This window comes from Phyllobates terribilis, unplaced genomic scaffold (assembly GCF_046119375.1).
Source record: "Phyllobates terribilis strain yellow unplaced genomic scaffold, ASM4611937v1 Scaffold_5__5_contigs__length_657084704, whole genome shotgun sequence".
NCBI classification, from domain to species: domain Eukaryota; kingdom Metazoa; phylum Chordata; class Amphibia; order Anura; family Dendrobatidae; genus Phyllobates; species Phyllobates terribilis.
In genome coordinates, this window is record NW_027362765.1 from 427,372,532 (window position 1) to 427,385,772 (window position 13,241).

The window sequence follows — 13,241 nt, forward strand, 5'->3', positions numbered from 1 at the left end:
TCCAACCCACAACGCTTTATGGCACCATCACCCAATAACCTTGTAAGCAGACAACACAAGAAGGAGAATACGTGAGATTTCCTGCCCGGTCCTATAGTAAAACAAGTGATTATATTGCATTTTATCCATGCACCAGAGAACAGTTTTAGGGGGGGTAGCCATAAGGGTTGCAGGTTGAGCAGTTACATGTTGGCCCTTGTGTATGGACTAAAGGCCACATAAGACAGCAGTAACATAAATGGCACATAGGAGGAAGGGCTGCCTAACTTTCTAGAAACCAAAGTTTTTTAAGTTGCGTTTTAAACTATTTTGCACAAGCAGAACTAATAATCCCGAAACTTTAATGAACTGTTAATTTATTATAGTTACCAACAGTCCCAAATTAGCAAGAAGTGTCCTGATTTTATAGAAAAATGCCATCAATTTCAGGTATGTCCTGAGCGAAAAATGGCAGGATTTATGTTAAAGGGGTTGTCTGGATATTGATGACACATCTGTTGGAATGGGAGATAGAGTGCAGTACCAGGAACAGCCACTATAAAATGTAAGGAGCTGCGGCATTCCACGTCATCCATCGCTTACATCCGGCGGCGGCTGGAGCAGATACCAGCTGATCGCTGGGAGCACCGGGGATAACACAACACCTTTAACTATGGCTAAAAGTGAAAAATCCAAAGTGGCTTTGAGGACGCCATTTCCAGGATGAACTTTAAAAATCCCTATTTTTCCCAAAAACAATGTTGGTAAACACATTATCCACCCCCTTACATGTCAGTTTCATATACATTTTCATCCACAATTTATCTAATAATATACCACGGCATCAATGATGTGAGACTGCAGCATAGTTATCAAAGTCTGGAATCCCAAAACTTGAACATTTAAGCTCCGCCTTTACAATGCCCCAAAACACCAATGGACACACTCAAAATTTGGGGTGGGATTTGCTTAAGTCCTCCCCACAGTGAATGGAGACTGCTGGCAAGTATATTATAGGAATGTTACTGGGTCATTAAAGGGCCGAGTCTTGAGGGATCTTGGTTGTCACTTATTATTACATACATATTTCATAAATAACAACACAGGAGGCCAAAGTCATCCAGAAAAGGGTGAGCAAAAACACATGGAAATACAGAATACAATATGAAGACTAATCGCGTACCTGCGTCAGGTTGCACATTTGTCCCCCCAGGATCAGCGACATTGCTGTTCGGAGACGCAGGAGGCTCATAGGACACCGATAAATCAATAGTGGCCTGGAAAGGAAGAGAAAGTGCTTATCAAAACTCTAGGTAGTGACGGTTTGGATGACCGGGGGGCGGCCATGGAGGCAGCACCAGAGCAGCTCTTTATCCTTTTCCTTAGGGAAAATCAGGGAAGTTTTGATCTAATCTACCGGCCAAATTTGAACCAGTCTACCCAAGTAGAATTTCAGGAGATTTGGTAATTGTTTCAGATTGCGTAAAAGCAAAACCTAATGACAAAAGGAAATGCTAACAACTAATTGTCAAGTTTTGTGTGCACTTCCAGGAGTAATAACAGAGGAACAGTACATCAGAACATATCGAGGCAGGATTTCAAAGCAATAGTCGTGAATTTTCTATTGGATGTGTTGCCAGTTTTCTTACAAAAACATGCATGTGGTTTGTGAGCTGCGAGAAGCCGGCTTTGAAAAGTTTGGTTTCCTTGATTCAAGAGACAGAAGGTTAGGCCAGACTCGCATGCAACTTTTATCCATAACACAAAAACAGATACACAGTAGTATTCTTTTTCTTAATGATCTTTCCTTTAAGGCTGTGTGCCCATGATGAGTTTTTGGTGCATTTTTGATGCATGTTTGAGTCTAAATGCAGCGTCTTACAGTTCTAGCAAAGTGGATGGGATTGAGAGAAATCTCCTGCCCATTGCACTTTTTAATGCTGCGTAAACTGACCTGTGGTGCTTTTTTCAAATCTGCAACATGTCAATTTCTCTTGCGAGTACGCAGAGTTTTCTGTGTGGAATTTCCCTATAGACTTACATTAGATGCGGAAATTCAGCAGGTAAAAAACGCACATGTGTTTTTAGTTTGTTTCTGCATCAAAAACGCATGTAATCCGCAGCTAAATATGTCCAAGCAAAAAAACCATGACAGCTTTATTTACAGCATGACACACCAAACAGACGAAAAAAAAACAGAATCAAAAGACGCATGTTAACAAAATGCACCATGTTGCGTTTTTTTCTGTGTTTTTTTTTTCTGCAGGCAAAACCTGCTTTCTTGGCAGTAAAAAAAGCTGCTTACAAAAAGCAGGTTTTTGTGCATTTTTGCTGCAGATTACATTGTCTACAGTACATGTTTAATAAAGTCAGTTTTATTCACCAAAAAGGCAGATTTGCGCTTTTTTTCCAGCGTTTTTTGCAAATTTTTTTTACGGTGAAAAACGCTGCAAAAAAAGCTGAAAGAATAGACATGCTGCAGTTTAAAAAAAAAAGCAGTTTTCCAATTCAGTGAGGTAAAAAAAAACAAAAAAAAAAACAAAACAAGTGTGCGCATGAGATTTCTGAAATCTCAGCTTTTGCTGGTACTGTAAAAAGAAGCTTTTAATTTGCATAAAAAAAAAACAGCCAAAGCACAAAATATGAACATAGCCATAACAGGTGCAGAAATTCTGCAACATCAGAAACATACCAAAAGTTCATCGTGGGAACGTGGCTTAAGACTCACACATAGGAGAATATACACATCAAAAATGCCCTGTGTGATCCTGCCCCAAAAAAGCAAACTTACCCCAATGGGCTGCCCCTTGTCACTCATCAGAGCCAAGCTTCGAAACGGAATTGATCGCCCGGCTCCTCCAGCAAAATCCTTTAGTGATATAGTTGTGCTTCCAATCAATCTGATGAAACAAAAAAGTTCAATCTTTCAAAAGTGAGTTCTCCGCTGGTAGTAATTTCCTGCAGCGCCACCTCAGTGGAAATAAGGAATTTCACTCTGCTTTTCAAATAAATAGTAATGCAGGACAGGACAGGTCGTCCAGACAGACACACTCTTTGTAAGCACTTTCCATTCTACCAGTTGACCCCATTTTCTTAACTCAGAATTACCAAATTTTGAGAGCGAATATAAGGAACAATGCATTTTTAAATAATGAAAATTTTCATGACTATTTACCAATTACCTTACAGTCAACTCGCATACAAAAGAGAATATATTTTGATCATTGACTTCAATGGAAAGCTCTACATACATGCCTGGCCACTTCTCAATTCAGTTTTCTATAATAGTTGGTCACCAGGCTGCAAGTCAGGATACTGCCATTATCACTAACATGTGAAAATTGGTTAAAAAAAAAAACAAAAAAAACCACACACCAAGACGTCTTTCTAGTCCAAAAAAAAAAATTCTTCAATATCTGATTGGTGGGGGTGAGACACCCGGCACCCTCACCAATCAGCAGTCGGAAGTTCTCGGATGCTGTCAGAACACAGCAGTGCCATCAAAACTATAGTGGCTGCAGTGGGAATTTGATGTTTCGCCCCCAGCAGTTCGCCCCTGCACGGGGGCGAATCTTCCTGGGGGAGAAATGATAGGGGCGAAATGTACCTGGGGGCAAATTGCTGGGAGCGAAACTTCCTATAACCGGCTGCAGTCAGGTACTACAGATCCACCCTCCATTCAAATGAGGATAGGCCATCAAAAAAAAATAATTAAAAAAAATAGTGGCCAACGTGCCAACATCTTAATAGTAACTAAACTCAATTTTTCATAAATTTTGTCTAGCATGGAAAGTTATGAATCTTTGCAAAAGAAAAAAATGCATGCAAGATGAATTTGTGTGCTATAGTAAATTTATTACTCAAAACATGAGCTGTGTATGAGGGAGTTGGAGTTGTGGAGTCGGAGTAATGGAATATGAGGAGTCGTAGGTTTGGCTCAAGACTCCACAGCCCAGGGTCACACTTTCCTCAGTTAAGGTCAGTGTTCTTGACTCCACCAGAAGAAAGAGACTGGGCAAAAAATAGCATGCATGGCAGAGTTCAAAGACAAAAACCACTGCTGAGCAAAAAGAACAAAGGCTCGTCTCCGTTTTGCCAGAAAATATCTTGATTATCAACAAGACTTTTGGGAGAATACTCTGTGGACTGACGAGACAAAAGTTGAACTTTTTGGAAGGTGCATGTCCCATTACATCTGGGGTAGAAGTAACAGCATTTCAGAAAAGAAACATCATAACAAACAGTAAAATATGGTGGTGGTAGTGTGATGGTCTGGGGCTGTTTTTCTGCTTCAGGACCTGGAAGACTTGCTGTGGTAAATGGAACCATGAATTCTGCCATCTACCAAAAAATCCTGAAGGAGAATATCTGGCCAGCTGTTCGTGACCTCAAGCTGAAGCGCACTCTTGGGTTATGCAGCAGGACAATGATCCAAAACACACCAGAAAGTCCGCCTCTGAATGGCTTAAGAAAAACAAAAGACTTTGGGAGTGGCCTAGTCAAAGTCCTGACCTTTATCCAATTGAGATGCTGTGGTATGACCTTAAAAATGCGGTTCATGCTCGGAAATCCTCCAATGTGGTTGAATTACAACAATTTTGCATTACATATGAGTGGAAAAAATTCCTCCAGAGCGTTGGAAAATACTGACAGTTATCGCAAACGATTGATTGCAGTTGTTGCTGCTAAGGGCAGCCCAACCAGTTATTAGGTTTAGGGCGCAATCACTTTTTCACACAGGGCCCTGTAGGTTTGGATTTCTTTTTCCCTTCATAATAAAGACCTTCATTTAAAAACTGCATTTTGTGTTTACTTGTGTTATCTTTGTCTAATATTTAAAATATGTTTTGTGATCTGAAACATTTAAGTGTGACAAACATGCAAAAGAGTAAGAAATCAGGAAGGGGGCAAACACTTTTTCACACCACTGATATAGATTATAACATAATATAGATAGATATATTTAGTTCCTCTTTAAAAATGCTTTGGAGTGTAAAGGAAGACATATCAGGGGCAGCTTCATCCACTAGAAGCCGTCGTGACCAGACCAAATACCGAATAATTACCAAATTATCATATTCTGCACATTACAAGAAGTTACACTTCATGGAGTTTCTGGAACTTGAATGAATGAGGTCACTGAATTCAAAGCCCTGTCGTAAAATCTGCATAATTTACTGATCAGAATATAAAATACATAACTCACAAATTGCAAACAATGAAATTCATTTATACGCGCGATCGCCATATCTAAAACCCGATTCCATGGGCTTTCAAAATAAGTCATGTGACGTCGTAACGCTCGAAGTTAACGCTTACTGGCGCCACATCACTATTCAAAAAATGTAAGGAGATAATTTTACACTTATTAAAAAGGGGTTTCAGGGATTAAGAATCCATTTTTTTCCTGGTAACAGCGTCAATGATCCATAGGCCGGTCATTTTTTTCCCCCAGAGGGCTTCTAGTTGCAGGCGTTAGAAGAGTGGGACGCGCACTGGCAGAAAGGTAATTACAAAGTTATCAAAAAGTAGGTACAAAAGCATCTTGGACAGATGCCAGGATCGTGCAGGAGCTAGTCGAGTTTTCTTTGGAGAGCAGTCTGGGAAATCAGCCAAAATAACTAACTGTACACATGAAATATGGAGGAGATCCTCAGAGCAGAAAGCAAAGAGTCTCAGAAAAAAGGTAAAAGCTCCTCCACACCAGGCGAATACAGCCAAACTCAAGGTCAACAAGATACAGCACATTCTTTCCTTAGAAGCAGGGGACATTACTCGATACAGTAATTATTCTATGTAGAGACCTCAGTGTACAAACTCCTGTACATAAAATCAGCATAATATGCCTTGGACCCTTCTTGAATGTGGGGCTTTTATGGTGGTCCTAGATGGTACCTATCCCAGTATAACACACCTCAACCTCTCCTGGTGCACATGGTACTCTGTAGAGTCAGAATATACGTTCCAAAATGTAGACAGTGGAAAGACCACAGCAATACGGCGTGAATGCAGCCTAATGGTGCAAGCAGAGCTCCTGGCCTGTAAATCCAGAAACCCTCGCTGCGCCATTAGCACCATCCTACGACTACAGTTTGTTTCACGCCGATAGATGCTCAGGAACACGGTCCAATAACTGATCTACTTACTGCCCAATAATTGTGCAAGACATTAATTTCGTATTCTTTAATTGTAAACTCATAGCAAAATGTCCTAAAATCTAGTGGAGCGTTGGGTAACCTCAGGCCCTCGGGCCATTTACAGCCCTCGATGACCTTTTGTTCTTGCTCTGTGAGGACGTGCACGCAGTATTCACTACTGAACACAGACGTAGAAATGAACCTGTGCATGCCGAGTTGCACATCTCCATAGACAAAGCATGGCAGAATTCTGTTGCCTATAGGGGATTTGGATGGGGAGAGGAACGAGGGTCGGGTTGTCCAGAGAGCGTTTGCTGACATGAACCAGTTCCAAGAGGAGAATTAATTTTGGTCTGTGAGCCCCCCCTCCCTTTTTTAACCAGGCTCAATGCAAAATATATACAGCCCTATACAATGATATATAAAGAATTGCCCATTACAACAGTTATCAGAATATTCTTTGTCTAATAAGGTTTAATGGAAACTTGGCAAGACTCATTGTGCTCAGTAACTGTATGACCAGGTTCCAGGAAAAATAAATTATTTATACCATTATGGAACTATTGCAATATTTTAGGAACCAAAACTCAGCCAGATGTAGTCCACCTTTCATCTGTAAGCGTAGCACCACTTCCTCACATTAAGCAACGCTTTATTCATCTCGCATTCATCAGAAAGCCATTTACTGTGACCCTTTGTCCCTATGTTTTGCGATAGTTTCTACATAATTTGGAGGTTTCGGTGGGAATTTTTGCCCATAAATCCAGAAGAAAATGTACGAGGTCAGACACTGATGTTGGGGAGATGGCCCAGTTCTAGTTCATCCCAAAAGCTGGTGGATGGGGTTGAGGTCAGACAGACAGAGTCATGTTCTAAACTCGTTCAACCATGACTTTATGGACCTTGCTTTGTGCTCAGTCATGGGGAGCAGAAAAGGGTCTTCCCCCAAATCGTTTCCACAAACGTGAAAGCTACAATCGTCCAAAATGTCAAGGAATTCTAAAACATTAAGACTTTCTTTCTCTGGAACCAAGGATGAGGCCAACCCCTGAAAAACAAGACCATAGCATAACCCCTCCTCCACCAATCTTTACAGCTGGCACAATGCAATCCAGAAGGTAACGTTCTCCCGATATTAGCCAAATCAAGAGTCTGCCATTGCCAGTATAATAGCGAAGCCAAACACATTTTGCCAGTGGCAAGTAACATTGACTTATACTGGGGTCCAGGGTTCGAATAAACCCAAAGACAATACCTGCATAGAGATTGTGCATTTCCATCGTGTATTCCAGTTTATTCATGCTCTAAAAATATACTGCTAGGTTAATTTGCTTCTGATGAAAATGAAAAGTGACAGATATGAAGAAATTAGGTTGTGAGCCCTCAATATGGTCAAGGACTGATGTGAATGGCCACAATCTTTGTACAAGGCTACAGAATATGATGATGCTATAGGGAATTTAAAAAAAAATAAATAAACCTGAAGGCCAATTGATTCCATAAACAGTATATCTATTCCCTCAACATTAACAGGGAAATTCCGTAACATTTTGCTGTAGAGTAATGATCAAAGCCGTAACATTCTGGGCTCCAGTGTAAAATCTCGAATTGGCCCTGCCACCTTTCATCTCATTTAAAACACATCATATGTGTCAGAAGGGACTTTGACCTCCTCAGGCACCAGAGCCTTCATACTTGCCAACTGTCTTGCAAACTCTGGAGTCTCTCAGCTACAGGTAACACCCTTCTGGACTCCCAAAGACTTTCTAAAAAGTGTGTTAACTCTTTTGGAAGTTTTAAAGGGCATGATGCCTGGTTCTAAGCATATAGTTGTAGGGTGTAACCAGGGCATGAACCTAAGTTGCTGAATGCTAAGGGCCGGGGTGGGATGCCAAAAAGCCACTTTTTGCTTTTGCCAGAGCAGCAGTCAGGGAATACTGCGACAGAGGCCAGATGATCGCTGCGTCTGGTTTCACGAACTCCTGCATTGGTTAAAAGTACTTCCCCATCTTATTAAACAGCGCAGGTTTTTTTCCTTGCTAGCAGTGCAGGGGTTAATCTGTTCAGTTGAAGCTCCTGGAGCTTTCCTATCTGGATTGTCTCAGCTGTTCTGTGTTGGCCACTCCCTTCTATGCATACTGGTGTCTGGCACTTCGGGATTGCCAGTGTTAGTTCTTACTCCCTGGTGTGCAGATGGAGGTGTAGTTTGTGGTTGGAGATTAGTTCCGGAGATTGTTACTAAGGCTAAGACTCTGCTGGGTGGTCTATGAACAGTGGGAGTTCCAGCATCCATAAGCACATACAGGGGGTATAAAGAAGGTGTGGAGAGCATGGAAGAGCTATATACGGGGCATGGCCTTGAAAGTGGGAGTGGAAATGGGGCAAAAATTTCCACCAGCGCATTTTGCCCACTATTCTGCTAGAAAGGCGTCCCTAAAAGTATCCAAACAGCAGATGTTTAGCAATAATTCTGCACCTGTTAATCCTATACTCCTCATTATTACTGATTCATGAAAAACTCTTTTTTCCAGCAAACTTTATTTGACCAAATCTCCTTCCAGAATGACGGCTGCAGTACATAACATGGGAGAGTAGCCAGCATAACCAATCAGCTCACATGATGGAGTTTCAGCAAAAGGACTGGACTTAAAGTTTGATATGTAGAAAAGTTATAGCCCAAATCAGGGCTTTTCCCAGTCTCAGCAGGCGGAGAAATTGTAGCTGGAAACCTCGTAAAATATACTGCAAACTCACAAGTGTAACTCAGCCAGGAAACAATGAGTAACACAGGAATGTGCCGACGTTAGTCCTTGAAGTGGGGCGAACATTATTTCTTAGTGTTACTAGGGAACTAACTATACAAGAGGCGATGGCCACAAGTAATATAACTGTACTTTGTTATCCACAGACAAAAACTATTTCCTATATAATTAAGGTTATTTTTAAAGCCGGCTTCTATGAGGAGGAGGAGGAGGCAGCTTTGTTGGAAAGGTATTTTTCATGCATTTATATGTAAAGCACAGGGTAAACCGAATCCATAACTGTACAGTCCACTGAATACAAAGAATGTCCACGTGTTGTACATAATTTAAAGGAGCCTGTCACACTGTATAATCTGTCTGATCTGTGGGCAGCTCGGCATAGAGAAGGAGAAGCTGAGCAGAAGGATATAAAGATTTTCTGGAAAAGATTTAGTATAACTTGTATATTACTTATGGAAATTCCTAGTGTTTGTATACACACAAGAGTCCAGTGGGCGGTCCTACTGGTGATTGACCGCTCTCTCTCCATGGACAGTCATGCAGGGAAGACTGTCAATAACGGAATAGAACCGCCCACTGGACTCCTATAAATCTTCTGATCCCCAACTTCTACTCTATAAGGTCGCAGTCAGACGACCGTATAACACGGACGACAGTCGCATTGCAGTGCTCGGACTGGCTGGTGGCCCTCCTCACCCGAAAGCATGTATTTCTATGCAGCTGTCATGCGTGAGTGAGGAGAGCTGCCGGCAAGTCCGAGTACTGCGATGTGATCGTCGTCCATGTTATACGGCCGTCTGACTGTCCCCTAACAACCGGCCTACAGATCAGATACCATTTTTGAAGTCATGTGACAAGAATGGGCATTATTATTGTTTTGAGATATTCTTTTAAAAGGGGTGAAAGACTAACTAGAGCAAAATGGTTAATATGCCCTAAATAATAACAGTAAACCTACAATAAATAACTCATCTAATGATGGATTAGCAGGTTATCTGGGCACGTTCACATTGTGAATAATAGTGGATAGCAGGAGTCTCACTATAAGGGCTCACACCACCGTATGCATCGGATGAGTGTTACCCGATTTTTTATCGAATGGTCCAAGGACTAATGTTATTCAATGGGGCAGTGCTGATGAGCAAATTTTTTTCACTAACAGTATCTGTGAGAAAAAAACTCAGCATGCTGCGATTTCACTCCGAAATCAGATGGGTGTAAGAAGAAAAAAAAATATTCGATGCCATACGGAGCCAGTGTAGCATCCGATTTTTACAGATCATGGCAATTCCGTATTGTAGGGATCTGTAAATGATTAATAACTGCTGAGTTGAAGAACAGATTGTATACAAACAGCATACGGATGGCAAGTGAGAAAAAAAAAAAAAATCGTCCCATTTTTCTGGATGAAAATCAGACCGATTTTTTACGTTTGTGCGACCCTAGCCTAATGGGTAGGAAAAATCTGTTCAAAATCCACCTGGGAAAATGAATCACGCAGAGTATTACACAAATTTCAGTATTAAAGGGGTTGAAATCTCTGGAGAAAAATAGAAATGGATGCATCTTCATGTGGAAGAATTTCACACGTTCAGATCTTATTCACATGGCTGTGATCCGCTCCATTTTCAGTGTGCAAATTAAATATTACCGTAAGTATTTGTCAGATGCGATCATGCTTTTAACGATTCACCACAAATCCGCAGCATTTCACATGCAAGGCGTTTAAGCCTCCTCACACTGGCGTGCCAGACCTGGCATGTCACTCTACATAAAGGAGAAACATTATCCCTTAAACATCAGTCCAGAGCCTCTCACCCAGCCAAATCAGATCTCATACTTTGCACCGACGAGGGGCAATACCCCGAAATACCACGTCTACAAATTAAGATAAAAGCCAAACCAGAATCTCAAGTCATATTGCAAGGCTCATTAAAGGGTTGATATTCACTTTTAGGATTGCGGCTTCCAATAAGTGGCGCTGGAGTTCAAGTCCTCTTCTTCTCCGAAGAGACAATTTGCATATTTAATACCCCTCTACATTTAAAGGGACAAAATCCTCAGCAGGAACTCGCAAACTGTGAATTTCAAAAAGGTTTTCTGCCACCATAAAAGAGGTTTGTACAATTAATCCAAAAGCTGCAATAGATCTAGTAATTCACCACACAAGTTGCGATGTGATTACTTACCTAGCTACACAGCCAAGTGCTTATACAGTTTCATAATAATCTTCCGAAAGTCATAGCTGGTGATCACTGAATCTAACATTTACCACGACTCTGTTTAATGTCCGTCACAGTCAGTCTCAACCACAAAAGCTCTATATAGGTTATGAAATACAGCAACCAAACCTTACATTGTGCAAGGGACCAAATCCTTGTCAAACCCCCAACACTCGTTATTTCACGATTTCTATTGTCCTGCATCTGTCATTTTTAATGTTTTTTTCTTGGTCAGACCTCTATCATTTTTGCATATTTTACAGAAGCACATCCTTTTGTCTGAAGCAGCGAAACTTAAAAACAATCAATTTTTTTCATCTATCAATAGGACATTTTATAATACATCTTATAGAAAAATCCACTTCTTTCTCCTCCAGAACTGATCATACATTCTCAAAATTATCAATTCAGGGGTAAAATCTGTATTCCGTGAAGACAGATTTCCCATTACTGAGATAGGAGATGACAGTTGGGACTCAAAGTTCTATGGAGAATTGTAACTGGTTTCAAAAGAACTTGCAGCAGAATGTCTGTCTGCCTCTAGCTCCTCCCATCTCCATAGATTCTTATAAGCACCAAGTGTCATCTTCTATCTCAGTAATGGGAAAAAGCAGCCTTCACTGAATACAGATGTTACCCATGATTTGAGAGTGAAAGATAAATCCAGGAGGAGAAAGAAGCAGATTGCTCCAATAAGATATATTACAGAGTTGCTTATTTTCTTGCGAACTTTCTTTTTTGATTTTTGAAATAAAAATGACGATTATTCTATAATCAGTATGCAATCTACTTATGTCCGTCACACATTTATGCGATAACTATAGAATATTCCATAAAAGTCCCAGATGGAATAAACTTAGAATGTTTATTGCCGTGACACAGAAGTCAAGAATTTTAAAGAGCAAGGTAAAGACTATAATTGGAAGGGACACGGCCACCTGTCCTATTTCTCCAATTATATGATACTGCTAGATTACACAAAGTGATTTTAATATTCTGGTTTGCATACAAAGTCATTGTCTATGGCAGGCGTCTCAAATGCAGCTATTGGCCACATGCAGGCTTTAAAGCAACTTTTCTTGCAGCCCGCAGAAAGGGGCAGGCTGGGCCAGGAAGCGGCTATCGGTTGGGTGGGCACAGTGTCTTGAAATGTGTTGGGTGACATCCTGGAAACTTCACAGAATAGTAGAATGCAAGTAGGGGGAGCCGTGGGGCCACCATCACACTACACGTAGGGGGAGCCGTGGGGCCACCATCACACTACACGTAGGGGGAGCCGTGGGGCCACCATCACACTACACGTAGGGGGAGCCGTGGGGCCACCATCACACTACACGTAGGGGGAGCCGTGGGGCCACCATCACACTACACGTAGGGGGAGCCGTGGGGCCACCATCACACTGCATGTAGGGGAGCTGTGGGGCTGCAGTACACTAGAAATCACAATGCAACACAGTTTACTTGTATGATGCCATGATGTAGCAGCTATACAGAGCATACTTTAGCCTAGTGATTTCTGTTGCGTTGGATAGCTCCAACCTAAATTTTACAATGCCACTGGCACCCTAACGGGATTTTTCTATGCGACTCGAGGCCCCATTTTAGTTTGGTTCTAGAGCTTTTTTTTTTTTTGCTTAGGATCCTTGATGTGGATAATCAAAATTTTCTAAAATGTGATCCCAAGTGACGGATAATAAACATGCTGGGGATATTTTTGCATTTACATACAAACATAGTGTATGCAAAAAGTGACGACATGCAAGAATAGCTCAGATGTCTTATCGGACAGATTCCCAGGTGCTGTTCCTTTTAATTTGTTTTCGGCCATTAAGAAATGGTCACACGTTGACTCATGTACAAACAGCAGCTCTGAATAAAGCTCGCGGTGGGAATATGGGACCCACGCCTTCAGCTTGTGTATTTTCTAATAGTGAGATATGTAGTGAACCTTTCACCCCACCCATTCTATTTGCCGATATTAATTATGCATACAAAAGATAAGCAGCTCACTAAAACAAATATTCCAAAAGAAGGAGGATGTATGCCATGTAAACGTGAAAGTGGGAATGCAAAAACTTAAAGAGGAAGTTTGTCCAAATAATTTGACATATCAGAAGGGCACATTAGTAGAGTCTGTATGA

General features: G+C 41.2%; 1 protein-coding gene across 4 annotated transcripts in view; it reads right to left on the reverse strand.

Annotated features, from left to right (window-relative positions):
* The window catches only part of MYOF (myoferlin), a 152,442-nt gene that overhangs the window by 102,272 nt on the left and 36,929 nt on the right, over positions 1-13,241 (reverse strand). For all 4 annotated transcript variants that reach the window (XM_073685255.1, XM_073685254.1, XM_073685252.1 and 1 more), the window contains exons 4-5: positions 2,771-2,879; positions 1,163-1,256 (exon numbers count right to left, since the gene is read on the reverse strand). In XM_073685255.1, coding sequence (XP_073541356.1) covers positions 1,163-1,256; positions 2,771-2,879 — 203 coding nt within the window. The remainder of the gene's footprint in view (positions 1-1,162; positions 1,257-2,770; positions 2,880-13,241) is intronic.